The sequence below is a fragment of the Nyctereutes procyonoides genome, unplaced genomic scaffold (assembly GCF_905146905.1).
Source record: "Nyctereutes procyonoides isolate TBG_1078 unplaced genomic scaffold, NYPRO_anot_genome, whole genome shotgun sequence".
Classification (NCBI taxonomy): Eukaryota; Metazoa; Chordata; class Mammalia; order Carnivora; family Canidae; genus Nyctereutes; species Nyctereutes procyonoides.
The window spans coordinates 58693599-58716398 of record NW_026575043.1 but is presented as its reverse complement, the minus strand read 5'-3'; the positions used below and the strand labels follow the sequence as shown (position 1 = coordinate 58716398).

At 54.5% G+C, this 22800-nt stretch overlaps 1 protein-coding gene across 16 annotated transcripts in view; it reads left to right on the top strand.

Moving 5' to 3' along the window:
* NCOR2 (nuclear receptor corepressor 2) overlaps positions 1–22800 on the top strand; it is a 211435-nt gene that overhangs the window by 125259 nt on the left and 63376 nt on the right. For 15 of the 16 annotated variants that reach the window (XM_055322397.1, XM_055322400.1, XM_055322401.1 and 12 more), the window contains 4 exons: positions 1703–1801; positions 16822–16988; positions 18350–18522; positions 20615–20677. In XM_055322397.1, coding sequence (XP_055178372.1) covers positions 1703–1801; positions 16822–16988; positions 18350–18522; positions 20615–20677 — 502 coding nt within the window. The remainder of the gene's footprint in view (positions 1–1702; positions 1802–16821; positions 16989–18349; positions 18523–20614; positions 20678–22800) is intronic. The other variant, XM_055322399.1, reaches the window with a different exon arrangement.

Here is a 22800-nt window from a genome sequence, read left to right as displayed (position 1 = left end):
TGGGGCAGTGCTGGGAGTGGGGGGAAGCTGGGTTGGATCTGGATGAAACCCTGTGTGTTGGCCTTGGCCCTGGGAACCCTGGTGTTGTTGGGCAGAGCAGGAAGGGCTCCAGCCAAGGTTTCCTTCTGGGCTGCAGTCATGGGTGTTTTAGGCCACACTCCTTTGAATCAGGTTTGTCAGAGAGAAGGGTCATCTGCCCACCCTCAGCTTTGCTAATACCCGTCTGCTGGAGGCCTCATGCTTTTTAGTTGAGAGAGGGCCGTCTGAGCAGGAGCCAGGCGGTTATTTTAAAGTTGAACAGTTGTCCCCGACATCTGTCCTTAATGAGCTGATAACCATAGAAGGAGGGAGATGGGGCAGTGTGGGGAAACGGAATCTCTCCATGCCTGAAAAACCAGCATGGGAAAGCAAGCCCTATAAATAGCCTTTCGTCTGAGTTCATGATGGCTTCATGCTGGGGGTGTGGACAGTCCAGGAGGCTCTAGGTCAGGGCTCCCCAGGGATGGACGCAAGGCTTTCAGAAGTTGGTCCTTGAGCAGCATTGCTTGGGAATGGGAGAATCAGAGTCTTTACCCTGGAGAGTAAACTTTTTGGTGTACTTTGGCTAAGAGGCAGCTCAGGATAGGAGTTAAATAGAGCTTCCAGAAGGATCTAAAGCAGGGATTGCCAATGGTGCCCCATGCCCTTGGGGAGAGGCATGTTCTGAGTGAGGCCAGCAGCAGGGTGGGAACTTGCCCACCTGCAGGGACAGCTGCTGCGTAGGGTCAAAGTCAGCCTGTTGTCCTCCAACATGGAAGGCGCTCCCCTGAATTGTTCAAGGGGAAGTCGGACACCCACATTGCCCAATTTGCAAATACTGGTGTCTGATAACATAATGATTTTCTCAACTGCTGTGTGGGCCCCATGGGGGGGGCCAGGTTTACCTGGGAAGTAGCCTCTGTTCATGTACATTCTAGGAGGTGTCAAAGACCGTGGGGTTTGAGGCCCTGCCTGCCTCTGCCCCCAGCAGCCTTGACAGGATGGTCCTCAGAGGCGAGCTGTCATCTGGAGCTGGTTCAGGGTCGCAGGTGGCAGGCACCACCATGTTGAGTCTCATTGCTTTGAGGACACCCTGTCATTGGTCCTGTTTGGGCAAGAAGGTGGTGGGGTTCAGGGAGGGCCAGTCACAAACTCAGCAAGTGGCACCAGGGTTCAGACCCAGATGGGTGTGGAAAAGACCAAGGCAGAGAAAATTATAAACATTCCGAGAGACAAAGAGTTGCTTGGGGACATTATAGTCTGGATGGGTCACAAAGCTTGGAAGAGGTTACTCAGGGCCCCAGATGTTCGGGAAGAAGAAGCTGGACTGAGAAAGGAGACCCAGGCCCAAGTTGGGGCAGACCTTTGAGTTTGCCCGGCTGGGAGCTTGGAGGGGCTGGAGAGGGCAGGTGACCCCTTGGCTGTTTCAGTTATGGATAGCAGCAAGAGCAGTAGGACCAGGTGGCACTTCTGTAGCATGTCCCAAGTGCTCCATCTTCATGATTGCTCTGGCAAGTATGTGCTCTGAGCATCCCTGTTACACAGGCGAGAAGGCTCAGTGACCTGCCCAAGGTCACCCTGTTCTGGGTGGAGGAGGCAGGATTTGAACCCAGATCTCCAGCTCCTGGCCACCTGCTCTGACCACCCACACTGTACACAGCATCATTTTCTTTCTGTCCTACAGACTGTGGCTGAGTGTGTCCTCTATTACTACCTGACCAAGAAGAATGAGAACTATAAGAGCCTGGTGAGGAGGAGCTACCGGCGCCGCGGCAAGAGCCAGGTGAGAGGCAGGGCAGAGTGGTTAACTGTGGGACCCGTTCCCAGCATGCTCCTGTGCGGCCATTTGCGAGATGGGTGGTGACCATCTGCACATGATGCCCTGTAGCAGGCTCCCTCAGTTTGGGCCTCCTCACTGATGGCCAGGAAACCCTCTCTGGGGGTGTTTGGCCTACCCAGGCAGCGCAGAAGAGTATTAGGAGAAAGACTACTTCCATTCTCAGCCTGGAAAATTCTAGAACTCCTGGCTTGGTGAATCATGATCTCTGTGGTGAACGGGTCATATCCCCAGAGTGAGGACTGGGTTCTCTGCATGACTGGCTCACAAATTTAACATTTGAAAAATGTTTATAGTTTTTTTTAGCGTGTTTTTATGCATATTTGAAAGCAAAAAATAGCCAGTACATCAACTTGAAACCTTTCAGACATCACTGTTTAGGATGAGACTTATGTTAGGGAGGGCTTGGCAAGCTATGGCTTGTAGGCCAAGTCCTGTCTACCCCTTCTTCTGTGAATAAAGTTTTATTGACACACAGTCAAGTCCATTCATTTGCATATTGCTGTGGCAGCTTTTCTATTACAGCAGCAGAGTGGAGTAGTTACGATAGAAACTATAAAACCTGAGGTATGTACTGACTGATCCTTTCCAAAAAATGCTGACCCCTGAGTTCGAAAGCAAGGAGTTGGTTTTAAACAACATTTGGCAAATAATGGTAAAGATGGTGGGGGTCTGTAACACAAGGTGAAAGGAGGCGCCTGGGTAATCAGTGCTTGGGAGACAGGGAGAGGGGATGGATTCACTTCACTTCCAGGCCATTGAGCATTGGCTCAGGGCAGGTGCTGGGAGTACAGGACTCAGGGAAGAGGTGGGGTTCCACCATTGGAGGACAGACTTGGGGTGGGCATGCAGACTTTGCATGCAGCTTTGGGGTGCTGCTGTTCGAAGCTGCTTGGAGCTGGTGGAGGCGTGTCCTTCCTGGGCCCTTTGGCCTGGGTACCAGGGAAGTGTGATGAAGGCCAAGAGTAGCAGAAGCTGGGAGGAGAAGGTCCTGGGGTTTTCTCCCTAATGTTGGCGTCTTCTCTTCCCCACACTGGTCAGGGCAGGGTCCTGAGGTATCACGCGTAGCCATCCTCGCTGGGGTCCTGGTACCCACTGTGAAACAGCCACTTTGTGATCGGGTCCCACACATGGGTTCTTAACTGGCATCTTTCTCCTGTGCTTCGGGGAATTGTGCTTCTGCAGTGTGGACCCACCTCCTTGTTGGCTAAGCCACAGGTAATTAAGGGAGCAAATTTGTTGACGGGGGAATAAGTAACCCCTCTCTGCACTCATGGGTAAATAATCAGGACTGAGTATTGGTTCTCACGGGCTGGGTCATTGAAGCGTGAGTGTGTTTAGTTAGTTGATGGATAGGTTTTTCCTTGAGTGTTGTGTGGCCACGGTTGGCCAGCCTGTTGGCCCATCTAACAGGTGTGTAAAAGCGAGTCTTACTGGCTTGGAGCTATTTAATTCCAAAGAGCTAGCTGTGGTGTTTTAGAAATTAAAGCACAGTCAGGGATTTTCTAGGCTGAGAAGCACAAATGCAAATAAATTCCAGGCAGGGAGCATAAATATGCTGAGGCATGAGAGGCAATAGGGAATGGTGGGGTCTGTGGCAAAATAGAGGGGGAGCTAAAGGCCTTTAGCATTATTTAAAAACCGTCATCAGAGATTTGCTGAGCACCTACTATGTGCCAGTTCTCCTACTAGTCTTCCCAGCCCTTGTGCCTTCACCCTGCTTTTGTGGGGTCACTGTGGCTGGGCTGAGGGATCTGGAGGAGAAGGGGTTCTGACTCAGATGGGGAGAGCCATGGAGGGAGATGAGGACTAATGTGTGTTGAAGTCATTTAGGGAGGGGGGAACCCCAGACAAGTCCCAGGATGTGTGTGGGTGTCCGTGTCCTGCATCTTTGGTTCTGGCTGCCATGCCTTTCATTCTGTGGTGTTAATTCTGTTTATGGGACGTTTGTATGCTGGGAATAGGGATCTCCTTTGGTTATATTGGCGGTCTGCCTGAGAGTCTCCATAGAGTAGAGACCCTCAAAAATGAGTTTAAGGAGCAGCCTCTTGTTGGACCAGAACAGAGGTGAGGGTGTCCTGGTCAGAGGGAAGAGCAGGTGCAAAGGCACTGGGGCATGAGAGAGCACAGTGCCCTCAGAGTATTTGGACCAGGGGTCTTAACACCTTCCAGGCTCTTAAATAAATGAACAATTGGAGAAAAATGATGGGACCCTGGTTTTTGCTCATATTTGATGAGTGACTAGTAGTGTTTCTGTACTCTATGGAAAATAGAAGCACAAATGTGATGGTATGTGGCAGCTCAGACTTGATCTCAGCTTCTGTGAGAGGCCACAGTGGTGAGGCCTGTAGCCGGCATAGAGAACTTGTGCCCCATGTCTGCCCCAGCTGATGTTCAGCCAAGTGGCCTCGTACTGCCAGTGCTGATTTTTTTTTTAATTTTTTATTTATTTTTGATAGTTACACACACACACACAGAGAGAGAGAGGCAGAGACATAGGCAGAGGGAGAAGCAGGCTCCATGCACCGGGAGCCCAATGTGGGATTCGATCCTGGGTCTCCAGGATCGTGCCCTGGGCCAAAGGCAGGCGCCAAACCGCTGCGCCACCCAGGGATCCCTGCCAGTGCTGATTTTTGATGATGAGCTGGAGATCGGAGTTTATGTGAAATTGTCTGAGTTTTCAATCTTTGGTTGCATGAAAAACAACAAGACATTGACGGTAGAGACCAAATAACTTGTTTGCTCCTTTTTTTTTTTAATTAAGTTCTTAATTTTAAGGCCAGTTTAATTTAAACCTGTTAATTCCAGGTGTGCAACATAGCGATTCTACAATTCTTACGTTACTCAGTGCTCATTTTGATAAGTATATTCTTGATCATATTTGCTTTCCATCTGTCCTCAGCCCCCAGTATTGAGAGTAGGGCTTAGGTGGGGGCAGTAAAGAGGGAATTGTTTGACTTGGGGCAGAGGCCAGACCAGGCAAGGCCAGGGCGCCGGGGAGCCCTAGAATGTTTTATAGCAGAGGAGAAACATCTGTTACCTCTCTTTGTCTGCATTGCCTTGGATTAGCCATAGTGTCTGCACTGCTTCTCTGGTGAGGTTTTGCCCTCTGCCCAAGCCAGAGCCTCAGGATGGAGAAAGGATGCCTCTGTGTTCTGCCTCTTGAAAAAAGACAGGAAGAAGCTGGCAGAAGGTCCCTGTCTCCCGGGAGATGGGACATAGCGGGGAGGCTCACCCCTCCCTCTCATCAGCCAGGGATACTGGTGTGCCTCTGAGACCCAGGCCCTGCCTGGGATGGAGATACATGGGCACATCCTGGACGGGCTGCTGTGCCCGTCAGACTCACTGCCCTCACCACCACCCACTGGCCCTGTTCGTAAATATGGAGTAAGTGGATCAACGCAAGTGTTGACTTTGGGGCTGTAAGTCTTTTCTCTGCCCCGTGACAGTGAAATAAATGGCAGACCCAGGTCCCTCGGCCCCTCTCATGAATCTGAGATGCAATTCCTGCTGGAGTCCAAGCTTCCTTATTTCTCCTTGGTTTTACAAAACTTGTGATCCTGCTGGTAAATCTCCCAATGAGGAGAGTAGGGATTCCCACAGCCTGGCCTGGAGTGGGCAGGGGTGTGTCCGTGTGGGTGCCTCCAGTTGCATGGACAGACGGGCGCAGGAGGTGGTGGTCTCCCACGGGCTGAGAACAGGAGACTGGGAGCAGACAGGAGAGGCTGCAGAGACCCACTGCATGCCCAACCAGCGGGTGAGAAGGGTGTGGGGACTGCGGAACGGCTGCGCCCAGATGACCTCTCTGCTGCCTCATTCTTGTGTCTGACCAGCACACACCCCACCCCTGGCAGCTCTGGGCCTTGGCAGTCTTAGGCTCCAGCGCACGAGTCCCACCTTGTGTCCCCTTCCCTTTGCCCATTTCCCTGTCCCGACTCTCCTATCTGTGTGGGCTTCTGAGTAAAGAGCCTAGCCTTTTATTTCCACCCCGGAGACGGCCCCCTCACCTCCCTGAGCAGCCACAGGAAGACAGACATTGGGTGGCCTCGGGGGCAGAGCCTCTGCTGCCAGGAGGTAGCCGCTCCCTTCCCCCTGCTCCTCCTCAGGTAGATGGGGGCTGAGCCATCGGTCATGTATTTATTTCTTGAGGGGAGCAAGTCAGGCTTTGCCCCACCTTCCTGGGTCCCTTTAGTTTTAGAGGAGGACTTAGTTGTCTCAGCCAGTATTTGCCTTGTTGGGGAGTTGCTAGGAGGCCAGCGAGACAGGGGAGCCCTGTCAGAATTGCCAGGCACTGGCCTTGCAGTGTGATGGGACAGCGACACTGCTGGCCACTCACTTGGCACCAGGATCGGTGTGAGGGGTGGATACCATCATCCCTGCTTTATGGGTGAGCAGGTAGAGGTTCAGGGAGGTGAGGAACCTGCTCTTAGTGTCATAGTCAGGATGCTAACCCAGCACAGACTGCCATGGGAGCCCAAGGGCAGGGGGGACCCTGGTGGTCCCATTTGTCACGTTTTGGCCGTGGAAGCTGCCCCTCATTGACCTTGTCGGCCTGTAGGTTCCTTGGTCTGTTGTAGGCTCTGCTGCATCAGGGAGCAGATGGACCTTGCTGTGGGTGGGAGTGCTCCCCTGAGCCCCCATCTACATCATGGCACCAGGCCTGTCTGGGTCTCCATCTCTGCTCCCTAGGAAGCTGTTATTGGCCTCATGTGCACCTGGCTTCTGGGGGGCCAGTGGCTGGAAACACTGTCTCTCAGATCTCCTGTGCTCCCTGGACCGTGAGCGTCTCTGGGAGACACAGAGTGCTGTCTCTCTCTCTCTGACTCTCTTGCAGTCCCTCTTAGCACCCCCAGCTGCGTGCCTGTCCTTTCCTCCCCCTGGTGGCAGTGGCCGTGGAGGCTGTGGCATCTGTCTGTGGTTCCTGTGGCTTGGGCCCACACTGTGGCTAAGGATGGCCGTGAGGGGCCACTCAGCTTCTCAGCCCGACAAGCGCTCCTTGATGGGCCCTCCCTGCCAGGTGTCAGATGCACAGTACCGTGTGTTCATCTAAGGGCATTCATTGAGTGCCTATCGCCATGTCAGGACTAGAAGTTCTATCCTCAGAGCCACACCGAACCATGATATTTTAGGAAGCTAGAGTGAAGGCATTAGCCCAGCATGGCTGTCTTGATGCCTCACAGACTGTCCCAATGAAGAGCTGTGAGATGGGTGCCAGGTGGCTTGATGGCTTCTTTAGGCTGGGTGGTCCCACCTACCACCTTGTAGAAGGTGCATCTTCTGCATTGGCTGGCTCTTAGCCCAGGCCCAGAAATGAGGGTGCTCCTGATGTCTTTGCCAGTGCCCTTCTTCTCACTATTCCTGTTTTAGTGTGATCAAGGTGGGTTCCAGGCTCAAATCCCCACATCTGGGTAGGAGAGGAACCCACAGGGCCAATGGGAGGAAGCTATTTTCCCCAGAATGGAGGGGATAGTACTACCTGCTCTGGACTGGCTGTAGTCTGTGTCCCCAGGCTGTCCCCTCCTGGGGTCCCAGGATGAGTCACAAACCTGAGACAGAGCTGGCATCCAGCTGAGGGTCTCCCAACTGTCACCAGGAGGTGACTGCTGGGCTATGCTCTTCCTTGGGACTCGAGAGCTTACCTCTCTAACAGGCATCCAGTGCTGGCTGCTGGTCGGGGACCACTCAGAACCTCTCAGCCTGTGGGATATTTACTGAGAAGGGCCCCCGAGGAAGGGAGAGGGAGGGAGCAGGGGGGTAGAAGAGGAAATTGAGGCATGGCACAGGATCACTGGCCACATAGACCAACCAGAGTTGAAGGATGGGGAGGAGAAGATGACTGTGAAGGTAGCATGAGCTGAAATGGCCCTTCTGAGGTGTCCTGAGGTGGGCAGGCAGGGCCAGGTCTCAGTCCACAGGCCGTGCACAGCTGAGGGCATTTGCAGCAGTGGAGGCAGGCAGCAGGCATCTTGTAGAAGGGGACCCGGCCCGTCCATCCAGGGGACAAACCCTGTGCATTTTCATCTATGCAAATGACACTTCCCAGGGTCATGACTTCCTTGAATGCTTAATCACAGCGTTGTGTAGCAAGACATCATTGCATCTGCTCAGATGACACCTTGTCTCGTCACACCCTCATCACACACCCTGCACCAAGCCATTTGTTCATCATGTTGGTCACCTTTTGAAAGCTTGAATGGTTACAAAAGCAGAATGTAAAACTCCTTGATGAAAAGCATCACCCATTGGATGTCTCTGTGCTCAGACCCTGACAGCTGCATTTCCCTGAGAGGGATGAGGCCCACCCTGGCATCCACGGCATGGGTGCTTGACTCTGGAGGCAAGGCCTGTGCACTGGCCATTGGAGCATCAGAATCACCCTTGTGTTCATCAGAGGGAGCCGTCCACCTTCTGGAAACTTACCCATATTCTGACAGAGAGAGATGCAGGCCAAGCCGTAGACTTTTAGAATGCCAGTCGCTTCATGCCCACCCCCTGGACCCTGCACACCTAACCTTTGGCAAGTGGGAGCTGAGCCCTCAGGTACTTGACCCTGGCCCATGAGACCCAACCATGAGTGGCAGGTGGGCTTGTGGGCTGGGCCCAAGCCAGAGCATCCTCTCCATGAGGTGAATCACTGGCTGAGGCTGTGACAGTTTATAGTTTATGATTCATGGACAGAGGGGCCCCATTATCCCAGCTAATTGCAGAACCAGAGCCCAGGAATGCTGTGGTCAGTAGTCAGCCTAACTGGAGACCATCAGGTACTGAGGGTGTGAGGCAGATTTGGGCCAGGCAGCAGGGCCCATCCTGCTGTGGCTGTGACCAAGGGGCTCTCATGGCCATCCAGGCAATGGCAGGGGCTATGCCATGGAGGATGTGTGTTCCTGGCACCCCCGGGCAGCTGAGCCCAGCATCCTAGCCTGTCCCTGGGGCATCCATGGGGGACATGCAGGGGCCCCACTTCCCTCCTCCCTCTCTCACCTTCTTTCTTCCCTCTGTGTTCTGTCTCCCAGACTCCTTCCCCACGTGTGAGTCTCTATATCTCTGTTCCCTCTGTGCCTGCATCCCTATCTGTCCCCCCTCCTCTCCCCAATCATTGTCCCCGCCCCTCTGAGCCTCCTCTCCCAGCTCCTCGCCAAAGGGACAGGTGACCTTGTTCCGGTTGCTGTGGCACTCCCGAGGCTCCTGTGCCTGTGGCAGCTCTCACAGGGGACAGTATGACCTAGAAGGCTGCTCCAGGGCAGACCCAGCCAAGCACGGTCCACATAGGGAGGGGGCAGCTGCTGTGCAGTTGGAGCTGGTTCCCAGAGCCAGGCTGCTTCCCCCCCCCCCCCCCCCCGCAACCAATGAGATCACCGGAGGGCTTTCCCTGGTGCAGTCTGACAGGGATGTGTAGCAGGCCAGATATGGCCATACTGACTCTGGGCTGGGCTGTCCCTCTTGGCCCACTGGCTAAGTGTGAGTGTACTTGTCCCAGGCTGCTACCCAGAGCCCAGATGGGCCTCCAGCCTGGGGGTCTGTCTGACTTTCCTGGGCGGCCCAGGCCTGTCAGAGGCGGTGCTTCTGTACTGCTGGGAGCAAGTGGGGCCAGGCCAGACTGCCCAGTTTTAGGGCTCCAGTGAGCAGATGTCTCTGATTCCTGCCTAGAAAGGGGAGACCTGTGGGAGGCTCCTCCGGGCACACAGCCCCCCAAATGCATTCCAGGGACCACTGTTCTCAGGAGGGTAGGTGGGCTCCCGGGAGGCAGGAGAGGCCATACCCTAGGGAGCAAGCAAACTGGGCTGCTGTTTTGAAGGCAAACATGGCCTTCTCAGGTGCAGGGGAGACCTGGCTGTCTGCCGGCCTTGTCCAGGGCAGACCACATCAAAAGCTTCGAAAGACATGGAAAATGTGAGCCCAGCCCAGAAAATGTGAGCGTGGATCATTTGGACCGCAGGGGGTTGAGAGATGAGAGGCTGATGGACCCCACATCCGGACCTCTCAAGCTGGGCTGCCAAGAGTCAGGAAATAGTTCCCAGAAGAGCAGCATCTGTGTGGGTCTATGCCAATGCAGGCCACAGCAGGACAGGCTCCCTTGGCCTTGACAGCTTGTGGATCATCCTGGGTGGATGGTGGCCATGTTGGAGACCTTTTGTCATGCCTTCACACTGTCCCCATTCTAGGTGATTCCACAGTGAACCAGACAAATGAGGTCCCCAGAGCTGACACATCCATGTGGGAGATGGGCAGTGCATAAGTAAATTAGCATGATTCTTTGAGGTGGTGGTAAGGGCTACAGGATGTCAGTAGATAGCTGATGTGAGGGAGGGCAGCTTTTAGGGAGCTGACCTCGAAGGCTCCTCTGAGGAGGTGTCATTTGGGCTTAAACTTGAGGGATAAGAAGGAACCAGCCAGGCAGAGCTGGAGGGAGAATTCCAGGCAGCGAGTGCAAAGGTCCTGAGGTAGGGATAAACATGGCATCTTCCAGGAAGCAGCGGGGAGCAGCCCCAAGGGAAGTGCATAAAGTGAGCAGGTCTGGGCAGGGGCTGGATCACATGGCTTTGTGGTCTGGCAGACTGCTGATTTTATTCCCAGTGGCAGGACAGGATCTGATTGACAATTTAAAACAGAGCTTTGGCTGCCACAACTACACATCTCCCTGCAGGCAGAACAGACGTCACATGTGTGTGTGTGTGTGTGTGTGTGTGTATTAAATGCTACTCAAGTTTTGTCAGCATATCTGTTTGCAGGGGAGTGCTGGTAAGTGTTTAGCAAGCAGCTTTTTGAGGGCAAAGCCCCGATTTGTAGCACATAACAGTTGCCGTGGTATCAATACTCCCACCGTGCCCCATCTAAGCTACCAAAGTGATGTCACCAAAGGTGGAACTGGGAGGGGACGCGCCTAGCGTGGTGCCCCATCCCACTTCTGCTATGTGGATGTCGCTGATGTAAATACCATGAAGAGCGTAGATAGCAGATACATGTAGTTAAATAATTGGGAAGTGATGAATTTTGAGTACTTACTGTCTTTGTTTTTAAGTTCTTTAAGTGTAAGGTTATGTACTTTTGTTTTCTTTTTTTTTTTTTTTTAAATTTTTATTTTATTTTATTTATGATAGTCATACAGAGAGAGAGAGAGAGGCAGAGACACAGGCAGAGGGAGAAGCAGGCTCCATGCACCGGGAGCCCGACGTGGGATTCGATCCCGGGTCTCCAGGATCGCGCCCTGGGCCAAAGGCAGGCGCCAAACCGCTGCGCCACCCAGGGATCCCTGTACTTTTGTTTTCAATAATGGGTCTGTTTAACGGCTTGCCTGCGAAATCCCTGAAAGTTAAACTCTGCTCTTGTGAGCTGGTCTGAGCCAGCTCCAGCACACCGCTGTCTAGATTCTGGGGGCATCCCTGTCTGTGTTTCTCCGGGAGGGACAGACGGACTGGAGGAGGAGGGTAGGGGGCCGAGGTGGCAGCCTCCCCGACCAGAAGAGACCCCTTTGTGTCTTGCGTCTGATCCCTGACCCCAACCCCAGTTCTCCTGCCTGCCTTGGGCTCCCAGGCACCCTTGTCCCCAGTGCTGAGAGACAGCAGGTGTCATGAGGACAAAGGCCCTCTCAGGATTTGCTCCCTGGAGGCACATAGTCTCTGCTCAGTGATGTGTTTGTCCAGTGAGTGGATGAGATGGTGGTGCCCTGGGCGCTGCTGTATAGGGGGTGTCAGAAAACTCTCATGACACGTTTCTGAGGACCTGTCATCTGAGGATTAAGTCTCATCAGCTCTTACTGGGATTTGTTGGCACCGTTTTTCACTGGACTCTCTCTTTCTGGAACTGATGCCCATGCCTCCCTCGATCAGCTACTGTGTTGCCCTACAACATGAGGCAGAAGATGTCATCCCCCGCCTACCCCTCCACCTCTGACGAAAGACTAAAGTGGCTGTCCACTGCCACCAGGGTGGCACCTATATGTCTGAGTGTGGGTGTTAAAGGTGGCCAGGTTCTGCAGCCATGTCCACTATATCGTATGTCATGTGGTAAAGTACTTGTTTTCATGTTGCCATGCCTTTGCCCACGCAGGTCCCCTCCCTGCAGCATTCCCCTCATCCTTGTCAACCAAAAGCCTCTGGGGACTCAGAGATCTCCTTCCCTGTCCCCGTGGATCCGGAGGAACTGTCACCACATTAACTGCTGTGCCTCTCAAAGTGTTATCAGCACTGAGCCTCCGTCAGCTGGGGCACTAGCTCTGGAAGGTTAGGGACTGCACTTTTTGTGGTGTGGTGTCCCCCTTGTGGGCTCAGAGCACACATGTGAAGGGAATGATCAAGTGGTAGCACAGTTTGGCTTGAAGGGGGGTAGGGGTAGGGCATGATTTCCTAGCCCAGGTAGGAGAACACCTAGGATCTTGCTAAGAAATGCTGTGCAACCTTGGGTGAGCTCCTTGACTTCTCATGACCTTGTGTCCTCTTCTATAAAACTGCTTCTATAAAGAGGCAGTCTCAGGGTTGTTGGGAGGATTTTGTCATCTCACAGGTATAACGAGGGAAAGGAGGCTTCGTGAAACATTTATTGTTCTTATCCATGCTGTTTTCCAAGCAGCCCTGGTCTGGGGCTTCAGCACAGTACAGGCTCAGTTACGGTTGCTTGTCCTGCACTCAGCGCTCTGGAAGCAGGGGTCCCTCAGGGATTTGCACTGATGGCTCTGGCTAACCATACATCCGGTCAGGTTTTCTGCAAAGCTGTGCAGTGGTCTGGGAGGGACATTTCCGACCGAGCACTGGGCATGAAGCCCATCGTGAGTCTGACCACTGATATGTCTGGAAAGCAAAGGTAGACCCCTTATCATGAGTTCCAGAGTCATTTGAGATGGTGGAGTTTGGGCTCTGGTTCTTCTCCCAGGTCCACAGGTGTCACCTGCTGCCAGTGACAAGGGCCCTGGGTGTATTTTGTGAAATAAGGATCTGTGAAAGCCTTGTTCCTCTGTGTGGTCCAAGAACTAGCAGCATAGCCTCTCCAGGAAGCTACCTAGAAATGCAGAAGCTCGGACCCACCCCAGACACGCTGAATCTGCATTTTCCCACTATCCCCGGCTGATTTGTGTACAATTTAGATTGAGCAGCGCTGGTCTGAAGCAGGGGTGGACAAGGTATGGCTTCGCAGGCCAAATCTGGCCCACTGCCTCTTTTGTAAATAAAGTTTTATTGGCACACAGCTATGCCTACTTGTTTGCATTTTAGTTGCTTTCAAGTTACAAACCATGTAGCATCAAGTAGTTGCAATAGAAACCAGTGGACCTATGGCCATAAGGTATTAACCACGTGGCTCTTACGGAAAAAGTCGGTTGGCTTCTTGTCTAAAGCACTATTTCTCACGCTTGGCTGCCCATTAGACTAACCTGGGGATTTGTGATTGGTGTGGGTGTGGCCTGGGCGTCAGGACTTCCCAGAGATTCCCAGGTGACCCATATGTGCGGCTTTTGGGGCATGGGAACGTGGGCTCTGAACTGCTTGTGAAAGCCAGCAAGTGCGATTCCACAGCCATAGATGGCCTGAGGTCTAGACGTGGAACGGGAGTGGGTGTTCATCCTCGCTTATTTAGCAGTCCTCTTGTTTGCTGCTCTAGACCATTGAAGGCTTTTGGAGACTAACCTGGCTGTGGAGGGCCTTTGGGTTGGGACCTCAACTCACCCCATAAGTGTGGAGTGAATAGAGCACCCCTAAGTCAGCCCGTTGACCTCCTGCAGGCAATAGGAGGCCAGGCAGATGATTGTTACTGTGCCTGCTGAGTCTCACCCACTGGAAAATGTGTTTAAGGCCAGGATGGACCTGGGATTCCTCCCTTTCACCCCCTGCACTGGTGCCATTCAGCTTTGGGTGCTGAGACACCTCTCCTAAGGGAGATGGTGGTCAGGTCACATGAAACCATGAGCCCGTCTGGGGGCTCAGTGCCATGGCTCCATGGTGGCCTCAGAGGTGCTGTGATAGCAGGTATTGGCTGCACGTCCCTGCCTCCCTGACCCCTGCTTAGGGCTTGGTAACGTGTCCGGGTATGGGCAGTGGTGCCTGGTTCTGGGATTACAAGCCTGAGTGGGAAGTGATGGGAACCATGACCAGGCTCTAAAGCTGATAGGGACTTCTGGGCCTCCCCACGAAGTGGGCCCAGAGCACCGGCTGGGGGCTGGTAGAAGGGTGAGGGGCACACCAGGGTGGTTGGAGATGGCGGGAGAGGGGGTCAGGTATGGCTGGGGTTAACTCAGGCCTAGGTTGGAATCCTGGCACTCCTCTTTACGAGGTTTGTCACTTGCCTTTTCTGTGCCTCAGTTTATTCTTCTGTAAAATGGGAGAATGAAGGGGTTAGTATAGGAGGTGATAGAAGGACATGTGTGTGGCACTTTGAGCTATTTTTGTTATTTGTGCTGTGATGTGGTTGATGATATAGGGGTAGGGGAGATTACATTACAGGCTGGTCCGGGCTCAGGTGGAGGCTCGAGGAGTCTTGAATGGGGGACAAGGTGGGCTGGGCAGGAAGGGACAAGGATGCCTAAAGACCACTCCACCGAGGCTGTAGATCCTGGTCAGAGACTCCAAATGGGGCTCTGGGGACAATGGGACCATGCCCGCCTTCCCTGGGCCATCACCTTTCCTCCCCCTGAGACCATAAGGCTTTGCCTCTCTGCAGGATGGGGACAGGGGTCACTGCCCTTTCTGTCTGAGGTTGGCTAAGAGCATTAAGCAGGATAGTGGTGGCAAGGTGCTTGGTGTGGTGCCAGGGACAGGGCTCCTCCATGGAGCCCCGGTCACCACCACTCTTGGTTTTTCATCTCCATCACTATCCTCAGGACCTCATAGGGCCAGGAGCTAGTTGATAGCTCCATGTTGGGCGTATAGTAAGCCCTTGGGAAACGCAGGCATCTCCCTAGTGAGGCTTCTGCAGGATTCTGAGGCAGGAGGGCCACAGGAAGGCATGTAGCTGGGTGCTGGCTGGGGTACAGACACCCCTGGGATTCTGCCCCTGTTAGGAGGCGCTGGTGCAGGGCCAGGCCTCGGTGGTAGGGAGCCACAGCTCCTGGCCGTGCTGGGATGGACAGTGGCCTCTGTGGAGGAGGAGACCCTAGTGGGCTTTGAGGACCCGCCGGCCTAGATCCAGGGGATGATGACAGATGCCTCCTGGAGGGTGGCCCAGAGTTGGGCCCATGTGACCATTGGGAGCAACAGCAAGAAAAGGTTCAGAGTGAGGCTGCCACCCAGGTGGGGGTCTGGGTGTGGATTCAGCTGAAGGCTGTGTTGGGAGATGCCAAGCTTCTTGCAGTTGGAAAGCCCCTGCCCTGCCCAGACCCTGGTGTCAGGTTACCAGGTGTTGTAGAAGTCAGCAAATCTGACAGGTGGAGACAGTAGCCACGCTGGTGGCCCATAGGGCAGGGAACTGCTCCCCAGTCAGCCACAGTATCTGTCCTGCCCTGGAGCCAGGTCCCTGACCCGGGCTCACCAGGAGAGTGTGTAGAGGGCCTGCTGTGTTGGAACAAACCGGGAAACCTCTGTCCCTGCTTCTGCCTGCTGGGATGGCCAGTTCCAGAAGAGACTTTGCCTTTTGGGTGTGAGAGGTAGCCATAGCTCCTAGGCTGTGGAAAATTTATGCTTTAGTATTTGGGGGGTGCTGGCGGTGGCGAGGGACAGGCTAGTTAAGGGACACCGGGCCAGCCACCAGAAATTGGTAGCAACATGGTGGGTGGGGGAGAGGCTGTTCTGAGTCTAGCTGTTATGCTCCCTTGTCTCCTCTTAAAGAGTAGAGGTGGTTCTTGGAGAGAGGGAGGCAGACCCAAACCAGGCGGTCTCAGGGTGGCTGCTGCTACAGCTTCAGAGAACATGGGGTTCCCTGCAGACCTGTGCTCTGGGCCCCAGCATCCACAGGATGCCCCTGCCGGCCCGTGCTCTGCTGCTTCCTAAATTCCAGCTGCACCAGAAGGTTTAGAGAGGGGGTTGCAGGCTGAGGCAGCCTGTGTGTTCCTGATGGGGAGGAAAGATACAGAGAGGGAGTGAAACCCCGCCTGCCCCCACTTTCTCCATCTGCTTGGGTTTCTTTCTTCTTGTTTGAGAATTGGTATGACCATACCCCTACCACACACTTGAAAGGCTTTTCAGTGGGTTTGTTTTCATTTCACTTGTATCATTGGCTTAGAAAGATGGTCCGGATTGGCAGTTGCCTGTAGATAGGACTTTGGGTGGCTGAGGGGATCCGTGTGTGCTTTAAAAGAAATCGGGTAGGGCAGAAAGGAAGTCAGGCAACCTCTGGGGAAGGAGGGAGCTGCCTTCACTTCCTCCCCTGTCCTGCCAGATTCGGCAGCCCAGTGTGACGGGGCATATGAAATCATACGGGAGAGAGAGGAGGCTGGTTTGCTGTGAGCCCCTTTGATCTTCCCTTAAAGTAGAGGCTCACTTCCCCTTGACGTGAGGAGATGGAGCCACTGCTGCAAGAGTGACTCCTCGACATGGCAGCAAGCACCGGGATACCGCTCCACCTGCCCATTTTACAGATGTGGTGACAAGCAGGCCTGAGCTTTGTCAGGGATGTGTCCCCAGGTCCCCTGGTGCTTACGTGCTCTGGCCATGCTGTTGATAGCATCAGTCCCCCTTTAACACTCTCACCAGACACCAGATCCCTGAGGGTTCTCTCATTTCGGCCTCTTGGCCCCTGGCTGAGGTTGAGGTGTGCTGAATAGAGCACAGAGAGGTCAAGACCCTCATCTAGGGTCACACAGCCACCCAGTGGAGGAGGCGTGAGTTGAGTTCAGGCTTCTGATCTCTGCCCGTCGCCCGGGGTTCCTGTCTCCCAGATCCCAGGGGCTGTAGGACCCCCAGCCATTGCGAAGGCCTCTCCCTGGCCTAGCAGTGGGGCCTGCGGCTGACTTGGTCTGTCTCCCCTCCTCTGCCAGCTCCCTCAGCTCAGGTGTGGAGACTCACTTACTCACTGTTCTTCCTCCCCCACCCGGCCCTGGGACCCAGCAGCAGCAGCAGCAGCAACAGCAGCAGCAACAGCAGCAGCAGCAGCAGCAGCAGCAGCAGATGCCCCGGAGCAGCCAGGAGGAGAAGGAGGAGAAGGAGAAGGACAAGGAGGCCGAGAAGGAGGAGGAGAAGCCCGATGTGGAGAACGACAAGGAGGAGCTGAACAAGTAAGGCGGCCCGGCCACACGGCTGCCCAGCTGGAGCCTAGCCTGCCTCCCATGAGGGGGCAAGGTGGTCTGCACCCCGCTGGAGGCCAGGCCCCCCCGGGGCCGACTCTGCAGAGGCGCTGGAGGACAGCGGTTTGGCGTAGGCGGATTGCCTGCTGGCAAGGGAGGCTTCTTTGGCTCTGGCTGAACCTGACAGCCCCCCTTCCAGAAGCCTGCCTGGCCCCCTCCTCTCGCCTCCCGGCTGCCCTCTCCTCCTCAAACCCTCCAGAGACCTCAGAGACCGATAGCTCATTTGAGCTCTACTCCTGAGCTAATAAATCTAGGCGATGACTTTGGAGCTCTTTGCCTGCTCGTCTCCTCCCCCTCCTCCGCCAAGCCTCCCGAGATGCCAGGCGGGGGAAGGGGGATCAGAGGGGCTGGCTGGAGGATTAGGTATGCAGGCGGGCACTGCCCTCACCTTTTTAGAGTTATCGCTGTCAGCATGAGTTCTTGCAGATCAAGGCATAGCCTCCTGTGCCTGCCAGGGGCGGGTGCCGAGCACAGCCAGCTGGAGATTCACGCCAGAGAGGGGGGCGGGCACGGCTGAGTGCCAGATACCTGGGATAGGCTCAGGAATGTGGCTTCAGAGAACATCTGGCTTCGTTACCCCCTGTCTCCCAGACGTCCAGGGAGGGCCTTCAGGAAGATGAATGGGAGGCGGCCCTACAGTAAACCCTTCTGAGTTGGCTTCTGAGAAAGCCCCAGCCGTGGATACAGATACAGAGATCACATGCACCCACACACACCTGGCTCAGCTGCAGAAGCCCGGCAGGAGACTTCCCTTTTGTGAATGCTGCAAGGCATGGTGGCCCTCAATAATACTGCAAGCAAAGCTGGTGCCATTTCTAGAGCCCCACTGAGCATCTCTGCTTTGAGAAGTGTAGTGGACTTGTGGGTTGTACCTGCCTACCCCCACGCAGGTAATCCAGTAGTGTTGCAGGCAGATGGCAGAGTGCATCTCTGTTTTGGTGTGTAAGGTGGTCTTGTAGAGAGCCACTGGTCTGTGCACATCCATCCAGTTAACTACCAGTCCCCAGCCCTGGTTTGGAGAATATAAAGCTGTGGTAGCTGTTAGCTCACAGGTCCGTTTGGACAAACACAGCAATGCCGCAGAGAGCTGGTAGCCACAGCCTCTCTTCTGGTGAAGAAGGCTTGCAAATTGCTGCCCTCTAGCCCTTACCCTGAGCTTTCCTGGCTCCTAGCCTCTCAGTAGTACAAAACCCCTGGCAGCCAGCACACATCGAACTAAAGAAAAGCAGGCCTCTTGCAACTGTCACTTGCTGGTTCAGGTGAAGCCATCCCTGTCTCCCTCTGGCCTTTAGGGAGAAGACGGATGACACCTCTGGGGAGGACAACGATGAGAAGGAAGCAGTGGCCTCCAAAGGCCGCAAAACTGCCAACAGCCAGGGAAGACGCAAAGGACGTATCACCCGCTCCATGGCCAATGAGGCCAACAGTGAGGAGGCCATCACCCCGCAACAGAGCGCTGAGCTGGGTGAGTTTCAGGCCAGGGAGGACGGGTGGGTTCCAAACCACAGCTTTGGCTTCTGAACTCACTGCATGACCTGGGGCAAGCTCCTGGACCTCCTTGTGTGTTGGGGTCCTCATCTACACTGCTTGCTGTATGTGGGGAGAACCTATGATGGTGCGTCAGCCCTAGTTACCCCAGAACTGGGAGGGTTCACATAAAAATCCAGATTACTGGTTTGGGTTCTGTTTTTTAATCAGAAAATCTGGCCACTCTTGGCCCCCATTTCCACTGAATAGCCACCACTACTGTTTAGAAGGACCTGGGCACAGACTGTACCCCCCTGCCCTGCCCCAGCCCCATAGGTCCCTGTGTCTGCACTGACTTCTGTGGACCTCAGTTTCTCCTGCTCCTCCAGGTACTCTGAACCTCACCACCCCCACCTCAACTTGTTGAGGGTGTGTGGGGAGAGGTGGATTGAATGGCAGTTCTCGAGTTCAGCCACAGGGGGGCAGCCAACATGTGTCTCTCCTCTCCATACTATGTTGGCTGTTGGTGGGGGCTGGCCTTCCCACCTCTGTGGGAGCCCCCATCCAGGGCGCTGAGTGCTCAGGTAGAGGCCCAGCCACCAGGATACCTTCCTAGGGTAGGAATTGATGGAGATGATGTTTTGTTCTCATGGATGCTCCCTACCCCACATACAGGGTCCGTGCCAGACACCTGTCCCTTCTTCCCATGGGAGATAAATTGTACCCATTTCATAGATGAGCTGTTTAAGGCTTAGAGAAAGGATGTTGCCTCCATAGTCATGGGGTTAGCTGGGATTCAAACCCAGCCCCATTGGCCACAGGTTTCATATGACTCCTGTAGGTTTTTGCTGGCTACCCCCTGGTGCCTAGAGGCCAATGGCCATTGCAGTCAGTGGTGGGCCAAACTCATGGGAAGCTCCTCTCAGGCCCCAGGCTGAAGTTGGAGCTAGTCTACCGGGTGGAAAGTACCACCCTGGTCCCTCCGATAGACTATTCCAACATGCCCACCCCAAGCTGAGACTTCATAGCTTCCCTCTGAGGATCCTGTTGCAAAGGAAGGGGAAAGTTGGTGAGCTCTCACAAAAATGTCAGGCCGCGGCAGCAGGGAGTGGGGGAGGCTGCCCTGGCTGAGGGTGGGGTGCCCTTCTTGGCTTGAGCTGCTCTTTCTCATTCCCTCTTGCTGGGACTTCCTACACCGGTCAGCCAGCTTCTATACTCTGGGCCTGGTGCTGTTCCCGACACTGAGTCCATGTGGCTGGCCTCTCATGTCTGCCCCCTTCATGAGGTCTTTTTTTTTTCTTCTTTTTTAAAGATTTTTATTTATTTATTCATGAGAGACAGAGAGAGAGAGAGGCAGAGACAGAGGCAGAGGGAGAAGCAGGCTCCCTGTGGGGACCCTGATGTGGGACTCAATCCCAGGACCCCAGGATCACGACCTGAGCCAAAGGTAGACATTCAACCACTGAGCTACCCTGGCACCCCTCCCTTCATGAAGTCTTAAGCAATTTATAGGGAGAGACCTGGGCTCATATCTGGGGGACCTTGGAGGAGAGACCCCAAAACTGCCACAGTAGAGGCCTGGCCAATTCTATGTGATGTCAAGGGCCGCCATGTCACTTCTAAAGCTTCATCCTTACACAGGGGGACTTTGGGGAGAATATGGCAGTTGTCCTGTAAAGCAGCATTGTCAATGAGTGACCTTACAAGCCCCAGGGGACAATTGGCCATGTCTGGAACCATTTTTAACTATCACAGTTGGAGTGAGGACTCCTGGCATCTAGTGGGTTAAAACGGGGATTAACAGCAGAGAATCACTGGTATCAGCAAGTCCATGCTCTGATGAGACCCCTGCCCACCCAAAGCTCATGTCCCTAGTCCCCCTGACCTTTATGCAGTCACCATGCTCTCAGGTGGGTTACCCCCTTCTCAACCAGGTGCATGCAGAGATAGCTCTCATAGTCCAGGGCCTGGGCCATCTCAGTTTCCTTTCCTGTAAAATGGGCTGATTATATCACCCCCACACTAGCGGGCTGTCTGTGAGCTGGACCACCCCTCAGGCTGCTGCCAATGCACCTTGTCTTCCTTTTCAGCTTCAATGGAAATGAATGAGAGTTCTCGCTGGACCGAAGAAGAAATGGAGACAGCCAAGAAAGGTGAGGGTTCTCTGGGGACTCTGACCAGTCTCGATTGGCATCCAAGTGCTGGGGAGGATGTGGCACATCGGGCCTTGAACCAGGTGCTATGGTGCCATCTGGAGGGGTATGCTCTGCTTTTGGGCTGTTCTCAGGTTGGTCCCTCTTCCTTGGCCAATAGCTGCTTTGTCAGACTCCACGTTGTGTCCCCAAGGTGACATCGAGGCACAGCTCAGAAATGGTGCAGCTCGTGCTGTGCCGGCGGGTCAGTGGATAGCTTCTGTGCCTTCCAGGGTCAGCACATTGTGGCCCTGTAGATATTGGTGGCAGCACACTTGGGTGTCTTGGAGAGGAGGTACAGAGCTTGGTGGCAGCCACCACGATGGGGTCACCGAGGCAGGGCTGGAGGCGGCTGTTGGCCATGTGCAGTAGCGCTGACCTCATGTCCTCCCTTAGAAGCCAGCCATGTGTTCCTTGAAGCCAGAACAGCAGGGTCCTTCACTTCCTGCTTCAGCGACCTATCTACCTCAGTTTCCCCATCTGTGAATTGGGAGGGGCATCAGGGTTGGCCATGAGGAAGCAGAGATAACAAGCACTGAGGGTCCTGAGGGTGCGTCCCACATTGCCAGGACTGCGTCTGTGTGGATTCCCCTTGTCTCTGGACCGATCCCTCCTTTGCTTGTGCCCAGCACTGACAGGAGGGTTGAGGCTAGGTGGAGCCTGACCCTCTGTTTACCTGACTGCTCTATTTACTCTGATTGTAGCGCCCAGAGTGGCTCTTGTTTCCATCCCATTTCACAGAGGAGGAAGTGAGGAGTGAGGCCCAGGATGGCCCAGGTCCAGGAGCTGGTACATGGAGGGGTGGGGAGCAAGCCTGGGCCTCCGGGTTATGACTCACAGAGGGAACAAATGACCTTTCTCGTGAGGGCCCTAGGTGCACAAGGGCAGTGGTGTGAGGACTGTAGCCTCCGAGCCAGGATGCACCTGGGCTGGCTGCCCTGCCCTGCCTCCACTGTCCACCCTGGGAAGGGGATGCTCAGTGGCTTGGGTGCTCTTCCCTGGGGCTTCAGCAGCTGACCAGGAGCAACCCCAGACCTGAGCAGGCCATATCCTCCCAGTTGCTGTCTGGGCGCTCCGCCCCCTGCCCTCCTGAGGCCCCAGCCCTCTCTTCTGAACTCCCTGCCTTCAGTTGAGGCAGACCCTCAGCAGCACTCAGGAGAGGAGCTGCCCTGCCTCTTCGCCTAGGCCAAGGCCCTGGAACATGAGAGATTTCCAGCACATCAGAGCAGTACACCTGGTGCCTGGGTGTCGTCTTTACCTGCAGGGTGCCGGGGTGCTGGTTAGCCCCTGGGGTGGGGTGGGGGGCATACTGTTGTTTTTCTCTGTCCACTTTGTGGTTTCCAGGATGGATCACACCATTGGGTGCAAAGGAGGCCTCACTGACATTGTGTGAGTTTTTTTCTCTTATGTAACTTTGGTAAATACGTATAACATAAAATTTACTGTTTTGACTATTTAAAAGTGTGTAGTTCAGTGGCATTAAGTATATTCACAGTGTTGTGCAACTGTCACCTCTGTCTAGTTCCAGAACGTTTTATCACCCCAGACGGAAACCCCGTACCCACAAGCAGTCACACCCAGCCCCCAAGGCCTGCCAGCCTCTGGCAGCCACTAATCTGCTTTCCGTCTCTGTGGATTTGCCTTCAGGACTTTCACATGAATGGAATCCTGCAGTACGTGCCCGTCTGTGTCTGGCTTCTCTCACTCAGCATTGTGTTTTCGAAGTTCATCCGTGTTGTAGCATGCAGGCTTCATTCCTTGTATGGCCAAGCTCTGTTCCACCGTGGGGATGGACTACATACCCCTGATGTGTTCATTCATCCGTTGGTCAACGGTCATGGTGGTTTCCACCTCTTGGCTATTATGAACAGAGCTGCCAGGAACATTTGTATAGGATTATTTATTAACCACACGTGAGATCCCTGTGTCTCAGCCATTGGCAGCGATATTGCCCAGCACCCCCCCACCCCGCGCGCACGCGCGCACGCACACACACACACACACACACACACACCCCAACCTATTGGGGCAGTGAGGGGCTCCATGTGCACACCCCAGGACTGCCAGCCTGTATTCCCACAGCC